The sequence below is a fragment of the Belonocnema kinseyi genome, chromosome 2 (genome assembly GCF_010883055.1).
Source record: "Belonocnema kinseyi isolate 2016_QV_RU_SX_M_011 chromosome 2, B_treatae_v1, whole genome shotgun sequence".
In the NCBI taxonomy this organism is placed as follows: Eukaryota; Metazoa; Arthropoda; class Insecta; order Hymenoptera; family Cynipidae; genus Belonocnema; species Belonocnema kinseyi.
Window position 1 is genome coordinate 10,364,704 of NC_046658.1, and position 19,563 is coordinate 10,384,266.

Genomic DNA, 19,563 nt, shown 5'->3' on the forward strand with positions numbered 1-19,563 from the left:
TTTGGACAAAAATTCTCAAAATGATCCAAAGAACACCGTGAGGGGGTACGCAACATCCACTTTTTCGGCCCCCTAGAAATTGACCCACCCTAATATATCGCTGGTGCTTAGGAGAATGAACCCGTAAATTATATCACTGTGGAAAAACACTTCTTATCATAACGCCATAAAAAAACTCAACCCTATAAAATGTGATGAACAAAAATATTTGCCAGTGAACACTGTAAACAAAAATATATATTGGCAAATGCTGTGAAAAAAACACGTCATGTATAAATACTGTGAAAAAAACACATCATTGAATGGCCGTAATAAAAAGCAAATTTTAGTAAACACTGCGAAAAGAAACCCTTTTTAAGAAACGCCTTGAGGAAAAAGTTTACTCGTGAAAACACCATGAAAAAATATACTTTTTGTGAAAACGGCGTGAAAAAAAACCTTATTCATGAAAATACCGTGATAGGTAACTTATTAAGAAGGCATCGTCAAAAAATACTTATGAAAACACTCGAGAAGCAAATATTTTCACATCGTTTCTTCAAGTAAATAATTACTTTTTCCTATTGTTATAATTATAATGGTTTACTATTTTATTAATAATAAAATATGTTGTATAATTTAACATTAAATCCTTGTATTTTCTACATTAACCCTTTGTTGCACGTATTTTTCTGTCCAGTGAATTTACTTGAAAATTCTTACTCGGGGGTTTTTGGGGCCGCTGATTACGAATAAAAAGTCAGAATTTCAAAAATTTCAATTCAAGATGGCGGGTGCAAGATGGCGATGTTAAAATTTAGAAAAAAGAGATAAATGAGTTTGAAAATCGGTACTTCGGCATTTTTGGAGTCGCTGATTACGAATCTGAAGTCAGAAGTTCGAAATTTTTAATTCAAGATGGCGTATTTAAGATGACGATTCCAAAATGTTGAAAAAAAGAGTTATATGAACTTGAAAATATCTAAATGGGAGTTTTTGGGATCGTTGATTACTCTAAAGTCAGAATTTTGAAATTTTTAATTCAAGAGGGCGGATTCAAGATGGTGATTTCAACATTTTGAATAAAGAGATATATGGGCTTAAAACTTTTTACTCAGGGGATTTTGGGGTCGCTGATTACGATCGCTGACCTACGATTAGATTCTCGTAATTCTTCAAAATAGATCTCATATTTTATCAACTCATTTTAATTTTAATTTAGTAACTTCAAATTCTTAAGCAGCGTCTCCAAAAACTCCCGAGTATAGATTTTCAAGCTCTTATATCTGTTTTTCCAATATTTTAGAACCGGCATCTTGAATGCACCATCTTGAATTTGAATATTTATAATTTCTGAAGTCAGAGTCGCAATCAGCGACCTTCAAAACCCCGTTATAACAATTTTGAAAAGAATCGAACGTTTATTTAGCATTCTCGCACGCCATATTGGATCCGCCATTTTGTTTTTGAAATTTTTGATATCGGATTCGTAATAAGCAACCTTGAAAAGCCCATTATACCAAGTTTGAAAAGAATCGAAAGTTTATTAGGCATAATCTACCGGCATATAGGATCCGCCATTTTGTTTTCGGAATTTTTGACATCGGATTTGTAATCAAAGATCTCAACACATTTTTGAACACTGTGTGGCAGCGTAAAATACACAATTTTAACTTGATATTCATTTACAGGTTTTTGCATAGTCCACCACTAATACTTTTCTTACGGCAAAATGATTATTATAGTTTTTTTTTGTTTTGTTAATAAACCAGTTTAATTAAAAGTTTTGACGAATACAGTCTTTTTTACGGCGTTTTCCAAAAATAAGGTTTATTTCAGGGTTTTTTGATAAGTAAGGTTTTTTTTTCACGGCGCTTATAGGAACAAGGTTTTTTCTCAGCATTTACCGAAATATTTTTTTTTTCGTAGCATTTTACTGAAATGTGTTCTTCTTTACGGTGTTTTCAAACAATGTTTTTTTTTCAAAGCGACCTAATAAACAATTTTTTTTCACGGCGTCTTTGAAAAAGGTTTTTCTTTATAGCCTTATTTTACAGGTTTTTTTTTTTCATAAGCACCGGCGATATATAATAAATAGAATACAGTATAATGTGTTGACGACTTAAAACATTATAAGAAATGAGTGTTGCATGAGTTGAAACAGCAGAATCGACATGTGTATGGCAGTAAATTCATCTCACAGTTATCCATAAAAAGTTCATATATTATGTCCATACTACAATATATTAAACTTAACCTAATTTTGCATATATGCATTCATATTTTTGAAACTGGAATTGATATAAGTTAAAAGACAAGGGGATTATCTTCACAGGGGAAGTTGCATTGAGGGCCTGGAGTAATTCCATATCCAGTGAGGGGAAAGGTATCTGTGGAGGAAATGGTGACTGCCCGCACATTCATCGATTGTCTATAATATTAATCTAAGTTGGAAGGTTTGCAATTGAAATTTATTCTGTTTTGAAGAATTTTAAAAATCAAATTGAAAACTTCGCAAATTTTAACATTTTTTAAGTTTTAAAAGTGAGATTTGACTGCAATTGTTTATGTACCAATTTGTACTAATTCGTCTAAAAACATTTTCTAGAAATTTAAAATGATATAACAATTAATTCTTTGAAATAAAAAAATTTTATATACTAAAGATTCTGAAGAAATTGGGTTTTAAACACACAGAATTTGAAATGTATAAAATTTACACAATACTAATTTAAAAATTGGCTACACTTACTATCTTATATATTATTCACTATTTTAACGTTTTCAATTAAATTTAAATTAACTTAATGTAAATCTTACTAAAATTAATATATATTCGATAATAATTAGTGAAATATAAAAATAAAAATGTTACTGGATAGTCGAAAAAGCAAATAAAAAATGTTTGGCATTTACACGTTGAAAAAATCGGTTTCTAAATCAAAATAGTTTGAGAATAAATAATAATACTGCATCCTAAGATTCAATCAGTAAAACTTCCTGAAATATTTTATAATTAATACTTAACTATGATAAATTTGTCTTAAAAATATTTATTAATACATTTTTTGTAAAATTTGTGACTAACTTAGACATTCAACTTAATCTCAAACTATTTGAATGGACGGAACGTATTCTTTCGTTTTGTTTTTGGATAATTAATTTTTTTAACTCATAATTCCTCTTTTTAGGATCCGTATCATTTTCACCCCCACCCCATGTCATTCAATAAGAATGTTGAACGATGAGGTAGGGTGAAATCTTACTGTTTTTTTATTAATCAACAAAGTAGTTGAACTTTTAAACAAATAGTTTAATTTTCAACGAATCTTCAATCAGAAGATAAGCTTCCAGTAAAGCAGTTGTTATTTTAATCAAATAGTTACATTTTCAACCAAAAAGATGAATTCTTACCAAAAGCATTCAGTTTTAAACGAAACTGTACTTTTTTTCATCTCTTAAAATTAATTTTGTAAGATAAAAAAACGGGTAAAGGCTATCACAGGGTCCCCATCCAGCCCCTTGGCCCTTCCGTTGGGGGACCTATAGTTTCAGCCGAGTCGAGCGCTGGCGGTACAGTCTTTTTCAACAAGATGCAAGGTTCGCACTGCGAACCGTACACAGTACCCACCATCGCGATAAAATAGAAAGAGAAAGAGAGACACTAGGAAAAGGAAAAGGAAGGAAAAACAGTGCAGGACTACATATTAAGAGGCCCCGTCATCTTATTTGATTGAACATTTGCATAGTTTGGTTGAAAATTCATCACTTGTGGAAACAGAAACAATTTCAAATTATAAATTAATTTGATTTGTTAAAAATTTCTTTTTTACATTATTTTTTACATTATTCCTTCCTTAGAAAAATTTTTGGCCCTGAAAAGGGCTGATTGTGCTTGACTGTCTGCTGCTTGATGAGGCAATGCTTATTGGGGATAGTAATACTTCATTGCTTCTAAAATACTGAGAAACAATTCTTCGTTGGAGGTGTATGTGTTTCTCCAAACATATTCAATCACATAATGTTCAGTATTCTCAAATGACATTTTCCCGAGTCGCCTACGCAGATCCCGTTTGATTTTGGACCAGAGCGACTCAATATTTTGAATGTGAATATTTTTGTCCTTAGGATTTACGAAATTCGTAGAATGTGTAAAGACCGATCTAGTTAGTCTAGTCGCCGCTATAAACAAGTATGCTCTAATAGGTCCCCGAGATAAATTCTGTTCAAATGGTCCAAAAAATGCCTTCTGAATATGAATATCTTATTATTTTATAAGCCTTCAATGTATTTCTATCCCCATTGAGGAAGGAATAATGTATTGTTTGAATACATGCAATGAATTGTTAAAAAAACATACATATTTTGATTTACAAATAATTAAAGTATCAAAAGAAAAAAAGAAATGTGCAACAAATCAAAAAATCAAACAAATCAAAATTAATTTATGCTTTGAAATTGTTTCAGTTTCCACAAGTGATGAATTTTCAACCAAACTATTCAATGTTCAATCAAAAAAGATGATGGGGCCTCTTAATATGTAGTCCTGCACTGTGTCTTCTTCCTTTTCCTAGTGTCTCTCTCTCTCTTCCTAGTGTATCGAGATGATGGGTACTGTGTAGGATTCGCAATGCGAACCTTGCATCTTGTTGAAGAAGACTGTACAGCCAGCTCTCGATTTGACCGAAACAATAGACCCCCCGACGGCCTGAAAATCTTGCAGAATAATTTTTTGAAAATTACGGAAATCTGTTTAAATCTTTTTAAATATGCTTTTAAGAGTAATGACGGGGTTTATACAAAATAGCCTAATTTTCTACTTGGAAATATAAACTTTCAATAAAAATGTAAATGTTCAATTCAACAAAATAGTTCCACTTTCTACGAAAATAAATGAACTTTAAAATTAAAATGAAAAATTAAAAACAAAATAGTTGCATTTTTATTTTTAAAAAAGCAGTGACTTCTTAAGATGAAAATATGAGTTTTAAATAAGAACTAAATTTTTATGAAGATAATTGAGTTTACAACCTGAAAAGACGACTTTTCAACAAAATATTTAAATTTCCAATCAAACGTTTTCATTTTTATCAAAGATTTTTTGTAATAACTTTTGTATTTAGATTCATTTTACACATCTTTAAAGATAAATATCTTAGAATTTTAGAGTAATAAACTCCATGTAAAATTTCTAAAGTGTATGGTCAGGAATCGCCCCATTTGACAATTCCATTGTGAGCCATCAATAACCCTGAGTACCAGCAGGAGAGCCGAGACTACCTGAAAATTTACAAATATCCCTTAACAATCCTCATTGTCAACAATCGTTACGGCCAATCACCAGAAGGACAATTAATCTCACCTGTAAACCAATAACCACCTAGACCAGTCAATGAATCTTCAAGTAATCAAGTGAACACCAACTCACTTACTCGCCCAGTTTCAATAGTTCAAAATTGAATTATAAAACTGATAAGTTTCAATCAATGAATTAAGAACTGATGATATTTACACATTTCTTAAACCCAAAATTAAGGCAGAGAATTTAAAAACGATTCAATAATTAGCGCATTTGGGACGAGTGATTCGTCAGAAATCACAATAGAAGGTTGAAATTCAAATAAAGATTCCATAATTAAATCAAGTTTCGAAGATAAAACGTTCATTTTCTACTCACATTCAAAACAATTTCAAAACGAAACTATAGAAAACAATATATTAAATGACGTGACTATCACTAACTTTAACATAAATATCGAGGATCAAAAAAGAGCAAATGCAACAATAATTGAAAATACACAAAAAGATGCTTTAAAGAAAAAAACCTATTTTTACAACTGAAATGTATTTCGACAGCAACAATTAAAAGAAATTCGACCAAAAGAGGAACATCTTATACCGGAAGTAAGAATTCAATATACTTAAAAATCAAATTTAAAATCAGGCTCAGGCTTAGACTTTGACCCACAAAAACAAACATGAGTAGACTACTTACTAACCAACAGGTCTTACTCAGGGATGCACTGGAGGTCATTCCATTATTCGACGGAACAAACAATGTCCCTTTTAGTCACTTTGTCGAGACAAGGGAAGAAGCAAGGTCAATGCTACTAGGGGTTTGAAATATGGCAGTATATGTTTACACATTTAATACGTTTGATGAACTAATAAATAAACTAAAAGCAGTATATGCAACGTTAAAAACAATTTATAAACTTCAGGGAGAATTAGGTAACATTTATCAATGAGAAAACTAAAAAGTACATTCCTATGCGACTAGAGTAAAAGAAATATTTGTTAAAATTAGTGATGCGTATTAAGCAGCGACTAAAAATATTTCGACAGTAGAAGACAGTAAAATAAAAGAATTTTATCAATATCATTTTCAGAAAAATTTAACACCGCATTAGAAATGTAACGACCAATTGCCGCCACATCATACTAATTGAGGGCCTCTATGCAACAACCAGTTACGCGCGGCGACATATTCTCCGTTTTTCTTTTCGTGAGGCAAAGTGCCGGGAAGTTATTGTCCCGAAGAAAAGGTCAGAAAGTTGAGGAGAAACAAATAAGAACCTATAGAATATTAAAAAGGGCACAAATTATGTTCAAAATTTCTTTTGATTCGACTTGTCATTTACGAAATAAAAAGTGGCTTACGAATTGGATCGAATTTAATACTTTTTTTGTGTTCAACTTATCGAAACTTCGTTGTTTATTAACGAAATGTGTTTAAATTTGATGTACTAGCATGAAATGCGTTAGCGATACTCAAAACACTTGACTTGTGATAAAAGGGAATTTGTTAATTAATATTGTAATGATAATCAATACGCGCCGCGCACCATGTTTTTCGAGCTTTCCCGAAAAAAATATCGAGGAAATTTTCGACTTTGAAAAACTTCCCGCGAGAAAGCTTTTCATTAGAATTCAAAGAAGAAACCGTTCGTCTTTTGTTTTTAATCATATTAATTCAGTCTTTTTCGACATCTAGGGAAGTAAGAAGTATTTTAAATTGCACAATAAAATTTGTCTAAGCTTGTCGTTTTAATTTCGGAATAATTCCCGTAAAAAATGAATTCGAAATTGTCCAATTGACACGAAGAAAATAAAGTCAGACAGAGGATTTGTGAAGAAGAGAGGTAACGAAGAAATGCTAATAAAAAAGCAAGAAACAAGATACGAGGATTATGTTTTTATTTGTCCAGTTTTTCAGTATTTTGTTTACGGGGTTTTGCTATCCTTGATTTATAAATAATAAAGGAAATCTAGGAAATCTAACTTGTTTATGTTGTCTTTATATTAAAATTTTCGTTTTACAAAGGAAGTTATTAAAACCCATAAGACTTGAAAAAATTACAGAAAATGACAAAATAAAATATGAATAATACAAAAAACTATATACTGCTATAAAATTCTACACATAATTACGAAAAAATACGGAAAGTTACGGAAAAACTACGAAAACTGTAGATACTAGTTCTAGTAGATGGTGGGCCTGGGGGCTAAAGCGTAGGCTTTGGACCCACTCCGTCGGCTTTCGGGTTCGATTGCCGCCTCGCACTCTGGAAGAGTCTCGGCAGCCCATGCGGTGAAAACACATGCCTAGCAAGGGAGTTGTTCATCTCCGGAGAGTCATGGGACCGGTACTTCTAGAGAAAAAGGTTTATCTAAGTACTTAAAGCTGTTGATCTCGGTGGTCCGGAGCCCACCTTAGACTATAGGTCCCCCTCTCACCACCAATTAAGTGTGTGTGTGTGTGGTGTGTGTAAAGGAATAGGGAAGAAGGTGCAAGAAAAATGAAAATCCTTAGGGGACACATTAGAAGCTTCCATTCCAAATAACGAACAGCTCTTGGTAATTGGACAAACAAGGCAACAAGGTGTCATTGATAAGACATTAATAGCTTACACCACGAAAAATAAGCCCTTTCCAGCAAAAGTGACAAAAATGTACATTTGTTTATCATTTTTTTTAAATATAATTAACTTTTCTTATCCCTTAGCAAGGTATCATAGCAAAAAGTCACTGGAAATGTGCATTTATTTCTAAAAATTGTTTAAAAAATTAATAATTTCACCAACTTGAATAAAATTACAGCTAGGAGTCAGTAGATACATTTTTAGTGGCTTTTGCAAAAAAATGGCCCTAATCGTGGAAGGTTAAAAATGTGAATTTATTCATAAATATTGTTTATGTAATTACCATTGCCCATTCATTGTCACATACGAAAAATGGTATTTGTTTATAAAAAATGTTTAAATAATTTGCAATCAGCAGATATTTTAAAATAATCACAATTAGGCATACATTTCTCTAAAATTATATACAAAAACTGTAAATGTCAAACAACTAATATATGCGTATCACAAATAATGGCTTTTGTTAAATAATTTGTTTAAGACATTATAAACCATTTTTTTCTTACTCTAACTTACTGAAAACTATTACTAAATAGTGCATCAAGGTTTATTGTACATTTTGTCAGTAAACTACGGTTCACCAAGGTTGTGTTATCATTTTGTTTTATAAGATTTTTTTGATACCACCAGGGATTATTGCAAGATTATGTAACAGTATATACAGTTTTCGTAATTTTTTGGTCTCTTTCTGTATTTTTTTCCAGATTTTCTTTATTATTCATAAATCAAGGGTAACAAACTCCCGTAAATAAAATACTGGAAAATTGGACTAATAAAAACATAACCATCGTATCTTGTTTCTTACTTTTTTATTCGCATTTCTTCGTCAACTATCTTCTTTACGAATCCTTTTTCTGCCTTTATTTTCTTCATCTCAAATCGACATTTTCGATTTGATTTTTTACGGGGATTATTCCGAAGTTAAAACGAAAAATTTAGACAAATTTTATTGAGTAATTTAACATACGAGGATTGCTATTTATATTTCTGGCCTAATAATAAAAAAACAAAGAATTATAATCAAAATTGGTCAAATGTTCATGTAATATCTTATTCATGCCAGTAATAATAAACCCCAAAGATGCCTCTATCTTACGATATGTCACATGTCGACCTTGCTTTATCAGGTTCTGCAAGGCATCGATGTTTTGTAGCCAAACAACCGATTTTGGACGACCATCACAGAATTCGTCCTGCAGCGAACAACGGCTACGATTAAATTTGTGATACAGTACATATCCGATAACTTTCTAACTTCGGGGCTGTAGGGGCGGAAAATTCCAGGAATTGCGGACTTATCGGATGCCCCCTCTAGTAGCACGATATTAGGTGCGCGCACGCGTAAATTATGTGCACAAATCATGAGAAAAATAGCACACATAGTGGGAGAACCACAATTAGTGTGCGGACCGTACGTGTGATGACGTTTTGAGGGGAGTGTACACTTATCAGACGGCAAGTTAACGGACTTGTACTGTACCAGTTTTTTATAGTGCTATAAGATGGTGCTTTATCGCTGTAGAAAGAATTAAGTTCATCGATGCACTCTTGTCTCGAAAATCCACGTCGAAAGTTATGAAAAATAATAGCACGAAAATGTTCACGACTTAATTCCATTTTTTATTATTAAAAATGTCAAACTTTTGATTGGAAACTTCAGATGGCGCCTGGCAACACTTACTGCTACCTAGGCCAGAAATATAAGTAGCAACCCTTGTACGTCTAAATTCCCTAAATGTCGAAGTCAAAAATTTCCTCGATACTTTTTTTCGGAGATGCTCGAAAAACACGGTGCGCGGTGCGTATTCATTAAAATTCAAATATTAATTAACAAATTGCCTTTTTTGTCACAAGTGAAGTGTTTTGAGCATCGCTAACGTATTTCATGCTAGTACATCAAATTTAAACGCACTTCGTTAATGACAAGTCGAATCAAAAAAATTTTCAAAAATAATTTGTGGCTTTTTTAATTTTCTATAGGCTCATTTTTTTCACCTTTAACTTTCTGACATTTTCTGCGGGGCAATACTTTTCCAGCACTTTGCCTGGCGAGAAGAGAAACGGAGAAGGTGTCGCCGCGCCTAAGCGATTGTTGCATGGAGGCCCTCAATTTTGTGGACATAATTTTTAAAATCAGACAATTTTGTCCAAATAATTTCCAAAATCAGAGACAATTTTTTCCTACTCACTCTCAAAATCAAAGACAATTTTTGCCCAATTATTCTCAGAATCAAAGAATGAATTGTCTTAATTATTCTAAAAATCAAACTAATAACCAACTCAACCACAAAAAAATTAGTCAAATAATAACCCTCGATACGAGTCACGGGGAACTCAAAAGAAATGCAAAGAAGAAAGACCCCTTAGAGAGGACAGTCACACTACCCACAATGGAATATAAATTACACTAGAAACGACCCTAACCACCTAAATAATTACCAGTCTAAACCTAATTTCACACAAAATGATAAAATAATATGGTATTATTGCCTAAATCAAGAATCAAATACATCCAATTCTAATTTCGAAAATATAAAGAAAAAAAAATAATCATTAGGCATTGCTAATACCATCCCTCGTATAACATAATTATCAAACGGTTTTAAAAAATCCTGCGAGATTAATGGTCGACACAGAAGCCAGTCCCAATTTAATTTTATAATAAAATCAGTCAAATCATTTATAAAAATAAATTACCATAATTTTCGAAAATTAACGAGAAATACGAACACCCAGTACACACTTTTTATGCATTAACAATAAATATTTGTGAAATTTCCAAATATTTTTAATATAATCCCCAATGAAGTTCCAGTGAATAGCGATGGCGTTATAGGAACCGAATTTTTTCTAAACAATGACGTTAAAAAAGACTACGAACAGAGAAAATTTAAAAATAAATGAAAAATATTATCAGTTTGATACTCAAGAAGTAATCACCATCCCAGCAAGAACATTTTTTTTTGGTTTTCATGTCCAAGTTAAAAATAATGAAAAAAACCGCTTTTATTTCTGAACTTTTACTAAATAGTCGAATATTTTTAGGAGAGTCAATAGTAACAAATAATAATGGAAAAGCTTACCTCAAAATTGCAATACTTGGCGTTGTCCAGTCGAAATTCCAGGATCTACAGTTGAACTAGCAGATTTTGACGAAATCAAAATGTTGGATTATTATACGCAAACTTCAAATAAAAGACAAACTCAAAATTTATAATCACAACCATTTGAACATACATTTCACTATTTTTATACTCGATGTAATAAAGAAGATGATTTTCCTTAAATTTTGATTATTACCGAAAAAAATAAATTCGAAAATATAAAAAATTATTACGTTTAAAAAATGTAAATCAAGAAGAATATACTCATGTTGTTAAAAAAAAACCTATCATTAACAATAAAGACCTTTTCCAAATCTCCGATGAAGCAACTAAAGTACTAAAAAACAATATCCCCACAGTAGATAGTCAGCCCATATCTACGAGACAATGCGGACTTTCCCAATTTGAAGGAAAAGAAATAACTAGACAGGTCAATAAACTAATAAAAAATAAAATACTAAAGTCATCTCAATCCCCGCACAATTCACCTGCTTTTCTCGCACTTGGAAAACCGGATTCCCCGGAAATAGAAAATGGCGAGTAGTTTTAGATGATCGCAAATCAAATTAACAAAATATAGGTGGTTATATCACGGATATTTTAGATCAGTTGGGAGAAGCACAATATTTATCGGTTTTCGACCTCGCCAGTGGTTTTCATCAAATATAAATAAGTCCATAAGACTCGCATAAAACTGCCTTTCGAACGCCCTGCAGACACTATGAGGTCGACCGCATGTTTTTCGGTTTCCAGAATGACTCTGCAACCTTCCAACGTTTAATGGATCTCGTTTTAACCGGCCTTCAGAGAATCGAATTATTTGCATATTTGAATGACATAGTCCTATATGCAAATACCTTAGTAGAGCACGAAGACAAATTTACAAAATTAGCAAACACATTAAGAGAAGAAAATTTAAAACTATAGCCAGATAAATGCGAGTTTTTACGTTTAGAAGTAGTTTATTTCGGACATGTCATTGATAAAGAAGGAGATTGATTTGATACACTAAAAAGTAAATTGTACGAAAAACCTTTCTTACAAAGACCTGATTTCACTAAACCCTTCGTGTTATCAAGCGACGCTTCCGGTTATGCAGTCGCATATAGCATATGCATCACGATCTTTAAGCGACAGCGAACGCAAATTCGATATATTTGTGCAACTTTTTGTTACCCTATTTATGTCGAAGAAAATTCCCCTTAGTAACCTATCGCAAGCCATTAGCGTGGTTCAAAAATGGCAAAGACCCTTGTTCTCACGTAACAAGGTGGACATTAAAATTAGCAGAGTACGATTTTAATGTAATCTATAAAGCTGGAAAAATTAATGTGAATCGTGTTGTATTAATATGTGTACTAATTGCAAATAATATATATTAAAGAAATCCTGAAGAATTACTTAACGAATAAACACGAAGTCCCAAAGAAATTTTAAATAAAGAAATACGAAATCCCAAGGAATTATTAAATTAAGAAATACAAAATCCTGAAGAATTATGAAATCCAGAAAAATTAATTAAGTAAAAAGAATTCTAAACTTAAGAAATACTTGAGATTATTGAATCAAAAAATACGAAATCCTGAAAAATTATTAAGTCAAGAAATACAAGATCATGCAGAATTAGTAAATCAAGAATTATTAATTTAAGGATTAAGCAATACTAAAGAATTATCAAATCAAAAAATATAAAGTCCGGCAGAAATTTTAAATCATGAAATAAGAAATACTGAAGAAATTTCAAATCGAGAAATAAGAAATTCTAAAGAATTATTAAATCAAGAAATACGAACTCCTGAAGAATGATTGAACCAAGAAATACGAAATCTTAAAAAAATATTAAATGAAGAAATTCGAAATTAAGAAATAAGAAATACTACAGAATTACTGCATCGAGAAATACGAAGTCTTGGAGAAATTAAAAAAAAAACCTAAAGAATTATCATTCGAGAAAGACGAGATCCTGAAGAAACATTTAACCAAGAAAAAAGAAATTATAAAGAATTATAAAATAAAAAAATACAAAATCAAGGAGAATCCTTAAATCAAGTAATACGCATTCTTGATGAATTATTAAATAAGGAAATACGAAATCCTGAAGAGGTATTAGATCAACAAATGAAAAATCCAGAACAATTATCAAATAAAGAAATACGAAATCACGAAGAAATATTAAATCAAGAAGAATTAAAAAAATAAATTACTGAAACTAAAATAAATATTTCTAACGTTGAATCAACTCCAAGCAAAATAAAAAGTTCAAATTTCAAAAAGAATAATTGCGAAAATAAAATTAATCCTATCATAGGACAATAAAAAAATCGAAGTTTTAAGAAAAGTGAGAAAAAATCAAGGCAATAACACAGGCCGATAAAATTTGAGAAAAGTCAAAAGCCAGAAAGCGGACCCAACATTCCCGAAGGATTTTGATGCGCTGAATCCGAATTTGAACTCAAAATTGCTCCTGTACGTCAGGTTTTCAAGATATCCTAACCTAAAAGTGCAAAAAATGCGTTTTCAGCTGTTTTTGAGGTTATGTAACTGTACAAGAAAAATGTTTACTACAAAGCTAATATGGAATTTGAAAGTACTAATCTTCCCCTTTCAAATCTACTTCGATGTATTAGGATATATTTATTTTTCACCAAAATATTGTAATTTGAAAATTTTTATTTTAGCGTTTTAACCCATTAACGCTGTGGTGTACAGATTTATACAATGCATTCTCTATTGCTGACGGTACGATATTTTTTCTTCAAAATATTATCTCAGGGGTTTTCGAGGGTGCCCTTTCTATTGCCGGTGTCAGTTTTTTGTTATAACCCATAGAAGATCCAATATGGCGGCCATAATTTAGGGCTTTAAAAAAGAACAACGGATCCTGCACAAAATACCAATAAAAAAGCGTACAGTCGTTTGGAACCACATGTTGCACATTGATAAAACGATAAAAAATATGGAACCCGTGTCTTTTTATTTATACGGAAGCCGTTTCCTAGGGGTAGGAACCACCCCTAATAAGCCACAAGTATGCTAACCCACCTGACTCTGAGAACAATAACTTTAGTCGCATATTTTTCTTGGAATAATGAAGTTCCATGCCACAAGTGGGTTAACCCAACTACCTGCTAATTCACCTAAGCCCAGAAATCACCCCTACTAAATCATAAGCAGGCTAACCCACCTAACCCAGGGAGTAGCGAATTTAGTCGTTTACATTTCGTGAAATAATTGAATTCCACACTACAAGTGGGCTAATCTTGAAATGAAATTTTTCAATTTAGCGTATTAACCCATTAACGCCGAGATGGTATGCCATTGTATCTTGAAAATGTTATCTGAGGGGTTTTCGGGGGTTCCTTTTCGATTGGCTCAGTTTTTGTTATAACTCCTAGAAGAGCGAATATAGAAAACAGTTAGGGCTTTAAAAAAAAAACAAATTTTACTATTATGATTCATTTAATATTGTAAATTTACTTAGGATTTTCCAGCTTACTAAGGCAAGACTCAATATTTTCCAGCCACTTAAGGCTGGACTTGGGATTGTCCAGCTAAGCAAGAAAGTACTTAATATTTTCCAGCCAATTAAGGCAAGACTTTAGATTGCCCAGCCAACCAAGGAAAGACTTTAAATTGCCCAGCCAATAAAGACAAGCCGTTGTATCGCCCAGCCAGTCAAGACAAGACTTTGAAACGCCCAGTCAGTCAAGGCAAGACTTGGGATTGTCCAGCTAAGCAAAGAAGTACTTAATATTTTCCAGTCAATTGAGGCAAGATTTTAGATTGCCCAACCAATCAAGGAAAGACTTACGATTGCCCATTCAGTTAAGGCAAGACTTGAGATTGTCCAGCTACGCAAGGAAGTACTTAATATTTTCCAGCCAATTAAGGCAAGACTTTAGATTGCCCAGCCAATCCAGGAAAGACTTTAGATTGCCCAGCCAACCAAGGAAAGACTTTAAATTGCCCAGCCAATAAAGACAAGCCGCTGTATCGCCCAGCCAGTCAAGACAAGACTTTGAAACGCCCAGTCAGTCAAGGCAAGACTTACGATTTCCCAGCCAGTTAGGGCAAGACTTACGATTGTATGTCCAATGAAGGTGAAACTAATTGCTTGTTTTCTTATGAAACGATCGCGCTTCATGTCAAACGATCGTTGAAGAGACTTTCGTTTATGACTAGTAGGGTCATTATCATTTCTTTGCAAAGACTGGCAATAGTCGGCCATCATTCTTACATTGCATCGACCTTCATAATGTTGCTCTTTTTGGTGAAAGTCTTGATGAAAGCATTCGCCCATTTCTTCACTGAATGCTCTAACATTTTCTGGGAAATAATCCAAATGAGATTTGAGAAAATGTAATTTCATACTCATCAAATAACCTAATCTTTTAAAATTCTTTAACATACTAGATACAATAGTTCTAAACTTTATATCTCGATTGTTTCCTAAAAATTTCTGTACAACATCTTTGAAACTCACCCATGCATCCTTTTTAACAGATGTCATGGTTTTGATAAAGTCATCATCTTTGATCAGTTTTATTATATCAGGCCCAAAAAAATACCTTCCTTAAGTTTGGCATCACTTAAATGCGGAAATGTAGATCTGATATAATTGAAACATTCTCCTTCGGTGTTTAGGGCTTTCACAAATTGCTTGACTAACCCTAGTTTTATATGGAGTGGTGGCAATAATACTGTCTTTCTGTCGACAAGACTTTCATAAACAACATTATACTGACCAACTGTCCACTCTAATCTGTCTGTCCATTTCTCCATTATCCAATGTTCATCCCTTGCACGACTGTCCCAAAGGCAAAGAAAACAAGGGTATTTAATGTTTCCTGATTGTAAACCTATTATAAGATTTATCATTTTCAAGTCACCACAAATAAGCCAATTATGGACATTGTATTTTATTTTTATCAGGAGTAATTGGAAAGTATCATAAGATTCTTTCAGTGTAGTTGAGTGACCTACTGGAATTGCAGCGCACTTATTTCCATTATGTAATAGTACTACTTTCAGACTTTTTGTAGACGAATCTATGAAAAGACACCAATCCTCTGGCGTATGTAAGTTTATTTTATATAAATTAATGAGTCCTTCGATATCATTACAATACGCAATCCCACTGTCCATTGAAAAGTACTTGATAAACTTTTCTTCTCTATTTCTGTAAACAGTTACTCTAGTGTCAGGTAACAATAATTTCATCCCTTTGAGGCTTGAAGCGCAAAGCTCAGCTTTATCTTTCGGAAGATCAAGGTCACATATAAAATCGTCTTATCCGTCTTGGTCAAAAAATTTAGGACTTTCATCATCTGATTCTTCCCAAAAAGAATCTTCAGTTACATTAGGATCGTCAGTAGCCATTGAATCGTGAATTGATCGGTCACTTTTGTTTTCAGAGTGATTTCTAATACCAATCTTGGCTGGTGTAACACTTTTTACATCAGGGTAAACGATCTTCTCCAAATACTTTTTAGAAAAACCACCTGTTTTGTATAAGCAAAATTAACAATCAGTATCATGATCGTTGGGCTTACGCCAAACAGGTGGTTGAATAACAGTCTGCATCTTGGTACTTTCATCTTCCCAATTTGACAAATTTAATTTACAAGCATGACAAATTGAGGTTGGTACCCACGGTTTATCCAAGTTTTTCATTGAAGTCCAATAACCGTTGCAGTATGACGTTTTTAGCGAATAATTAATTCATCGACGGTATTTCTCCGTTTCATATTTTCCACAAACGTGACAAAACGTATTAACTTTCTTAGTGCAAGAAGTTCTTGAACTCATTTTTTTCTTATAATGAACAGTAACGTGGAAATTCTAAAACTCACTATATACAAAAATCACGATCGACACGAAATGTAACCGCTATACAGATGTCAAATACAAAAAGAATTTTATGACCCACGCATCCAACCGTTAGCCCGCCACTCAAACGTGATCTCTAACACGGAAAGATTTGTAGCAAAAAACGAATTTCATCATCTACGCATAACACGTCATAAAAGCGTCGCCAGCTCAGGGAGTCAGCTAGGGATATAAGACTGTCTGCGCCGTAGAACGGCGCGCACATACAGCGAATGTGAACATTAGAATGCACACAGAGTGCGCAGTAGCATTCCGCGTAGTCCGTCTTCTTTTGTTTTATCAATGTGCGAAGTTTGCTTCCAAACGACTGCACGATTTTATTGTTGGTATTTTGTGCGGGATCCTTTCTTCTTTTTTAAAGTCCTAAATTGTGGCCACCATATTGGATCTTCTAGGGGTTATAACAGAAACTGAAACCGGCAATAGAAACAGCACCCTCGAAAACCCCTGAGATAATATTTTGAAGAAAATATATCGTACCGTCAGCAATAGAGAATGCCTTGTATAAATCTGAAGACCTCAGCGTTAATGGATTAAAACGCTAGAATAAAAAATGTCAAATTACAATATTTTAGTGAAAAGTAAAGATATCCTAATACATCTAAAGAGGTTTGAAAGGGGAAGATTAGTACTTTCAAATTCCATATTAGCTTTGTGGTAGACATTTTTCTTGTACAGTTACATAACCTCAAAAACAGCTAAAAAACGCGTTTTTTTGCACTTTTAGGTTCGGATATCGTGAAAACCTGACGTACAGGGGCAATTTTGAGTTCGGATTCGGATTCAGCGTATCAAAATCCTTCGAAAATGTTAGGTCTGGTCTCTGGCTTTAAAATTTGTCGGCCTGTGTAATCCAAATGTAATAATATTAAAGGAAATGAGTTCAATAATTACAAAGATTTAAAATGAATTAAATACCAATGAGTTAGATACCAATGAAGAAATAAATAAAATAAATAGTTCAAATAAACAAGAAGAATAAAAATAAAATAATAACTAAAATAAAGAATCGAAATAAATAATTCCAGAAATAAACAAAAAGAATCAAAAGAAATTAAAAATGCAAATTTGGAAAATAAAAAGCGAGGTGGATTACGTAAGGCTATGCTCGACTCCCATAAAATAATTGTTGCTCATGAAAATGAAGAGAGGAAGCTAGAAAAATGAAAAAGATCATTTCAAGCCAGAATATTTTGATTATTTAAAAGAATGCGTTAAATCAAAGAAAATAAGGAAATGAAACAAAGAAGAATTACAAGAATCCAGTGCATCAGAAGAAGAAGATAAAGAAGAAGGAAAAGGATATGAGAAGAAAACAATGCGATGAAGAAAATGATAATGAAGAACATTTTAAACAAGATAATTATTCAGATGAAGACTATGATATTGAGTATGACAATAAAAATTATTGTAATGATAAATTTTATGGCGAGAATTTGATTAATGATAATCTAAATAATTATAACGATAATAAATTAATGATACTGGCAAATAACACGATACTGACAATAACAAAAAAAGGAACATAAAACACTTTAAGATGATTTGGAAAATCCAAAGTCGATAGAATCAGTATATAATCGTCCACGCCCGGAACCACGCACCATTTAAATAAAATTATCCAGCCCATTCAATAAAATAAAAAAATAGAAATATTGTAGAATTTTGAGACAAAATGCTATGAAACTAATTAACCAAAATAGACGAAATCTTTTCCTTTTTCTTCCTAAAAATTAGATTAAAACTGAATACACTGTACATTTAAAAAGTGCGCCCAGTCATCGGTTGATGATTGCGCAGCCGTCGGTCACGGGTCAGTGAACATAAATCGCCCAGCGCCATTGTGTTGATGTTTGCCGTGCTTGCGACCTCGTGCTCACATGTGGAAATAAGTTTTGAATTGGACTATTAAATTATATCAGTGTTTTATCTCATCATATCGTCACTGAAGTGTACAGTGAATGAAGAAAAATATATATATACATACCACATATATATACCACCTCGATCAAAAAGTTTTAGGAATCGCCATCGTTATCCGTGAGCATTTGGCTAAAAACGAAACGAATACCATCCAACAAATATTGAATTCACCTGATTTGCCTCCCTGCGATTTTTTCCTATTCGGTCGACTCAAGAAACAGCTCCGCGGAACGCGTTACAGCACCCGAGATGAGGCATAAGTGCGTTGCAGTCGATGGGGAGTACTTTGAAGGGGACAATATCGATTATGATGAATAAACTTGTATTTTTGACTTGAAAAATAAAATCCTAAAACTTTTTGATCCAGGCGGTATACACTGTAAAAAAAGTTGGCGTAAATTTATATCCTGCACCCGCTTCCAGCGAAATCGCGGTAAAATTTCAGCCACAACCACGTCTCACAACCGTGAGATAGGTGGTTTAGCCCAGAGGTCGGATTCGCCGGAAAAATGTCCACGAAGCTGGTCATCCATTTCAGCCAGATCTTTAGGCTTGAGAGAAAGCTTGGTGTTGATGTTTCTCCGGGTCGTAAAGCATCGCTCTTCATCTATTGGATGCCTGCTCGCGGTTGGTCTTAGTGTCGACTCTCTTTCTTTGTTGCCGGCTTGTTCTAGCTGTGGTAGAGTAGGCGTTCCGCTTACATAGCCCCATTTACGGAGTAGTTCAGCATGGTTTCGCAGACGTTG

At 32.9% G+C, this 19,563-nt stretch overlaps 1 protein-coding gene across 3 annotated transcripts in view; it reads right to left on the bottom strand.

Annotated features, from left to right (window-relative positions):
- Positions 1-19,563, bottom strand: part of LOC117167101 (mitochondrial import inner membrane translocase subunit TIM44) — a 197,789-nt gene that overhangs the window by 94,473 nt on the left and 83,753 nt on the right. The window contains exon 7 of one of the 3 annotated variants that reach the window (XM_033351746.1): positions 10,985-11,040. The exons of the other annotated variants lie outside the window; for them this stretch is intronic. Coding sequence (XP_033207637.1) covers positions 11,030-11,040 — 11 coding nt within the window. The 3' untranslated portion in view covers positions 10,985-11,029. The remainder of the gene's footprint in view (positions 1-10,984; positions 11,041-19,563) is intronic. 3 annotated transcript variants of the gene reach the window in all.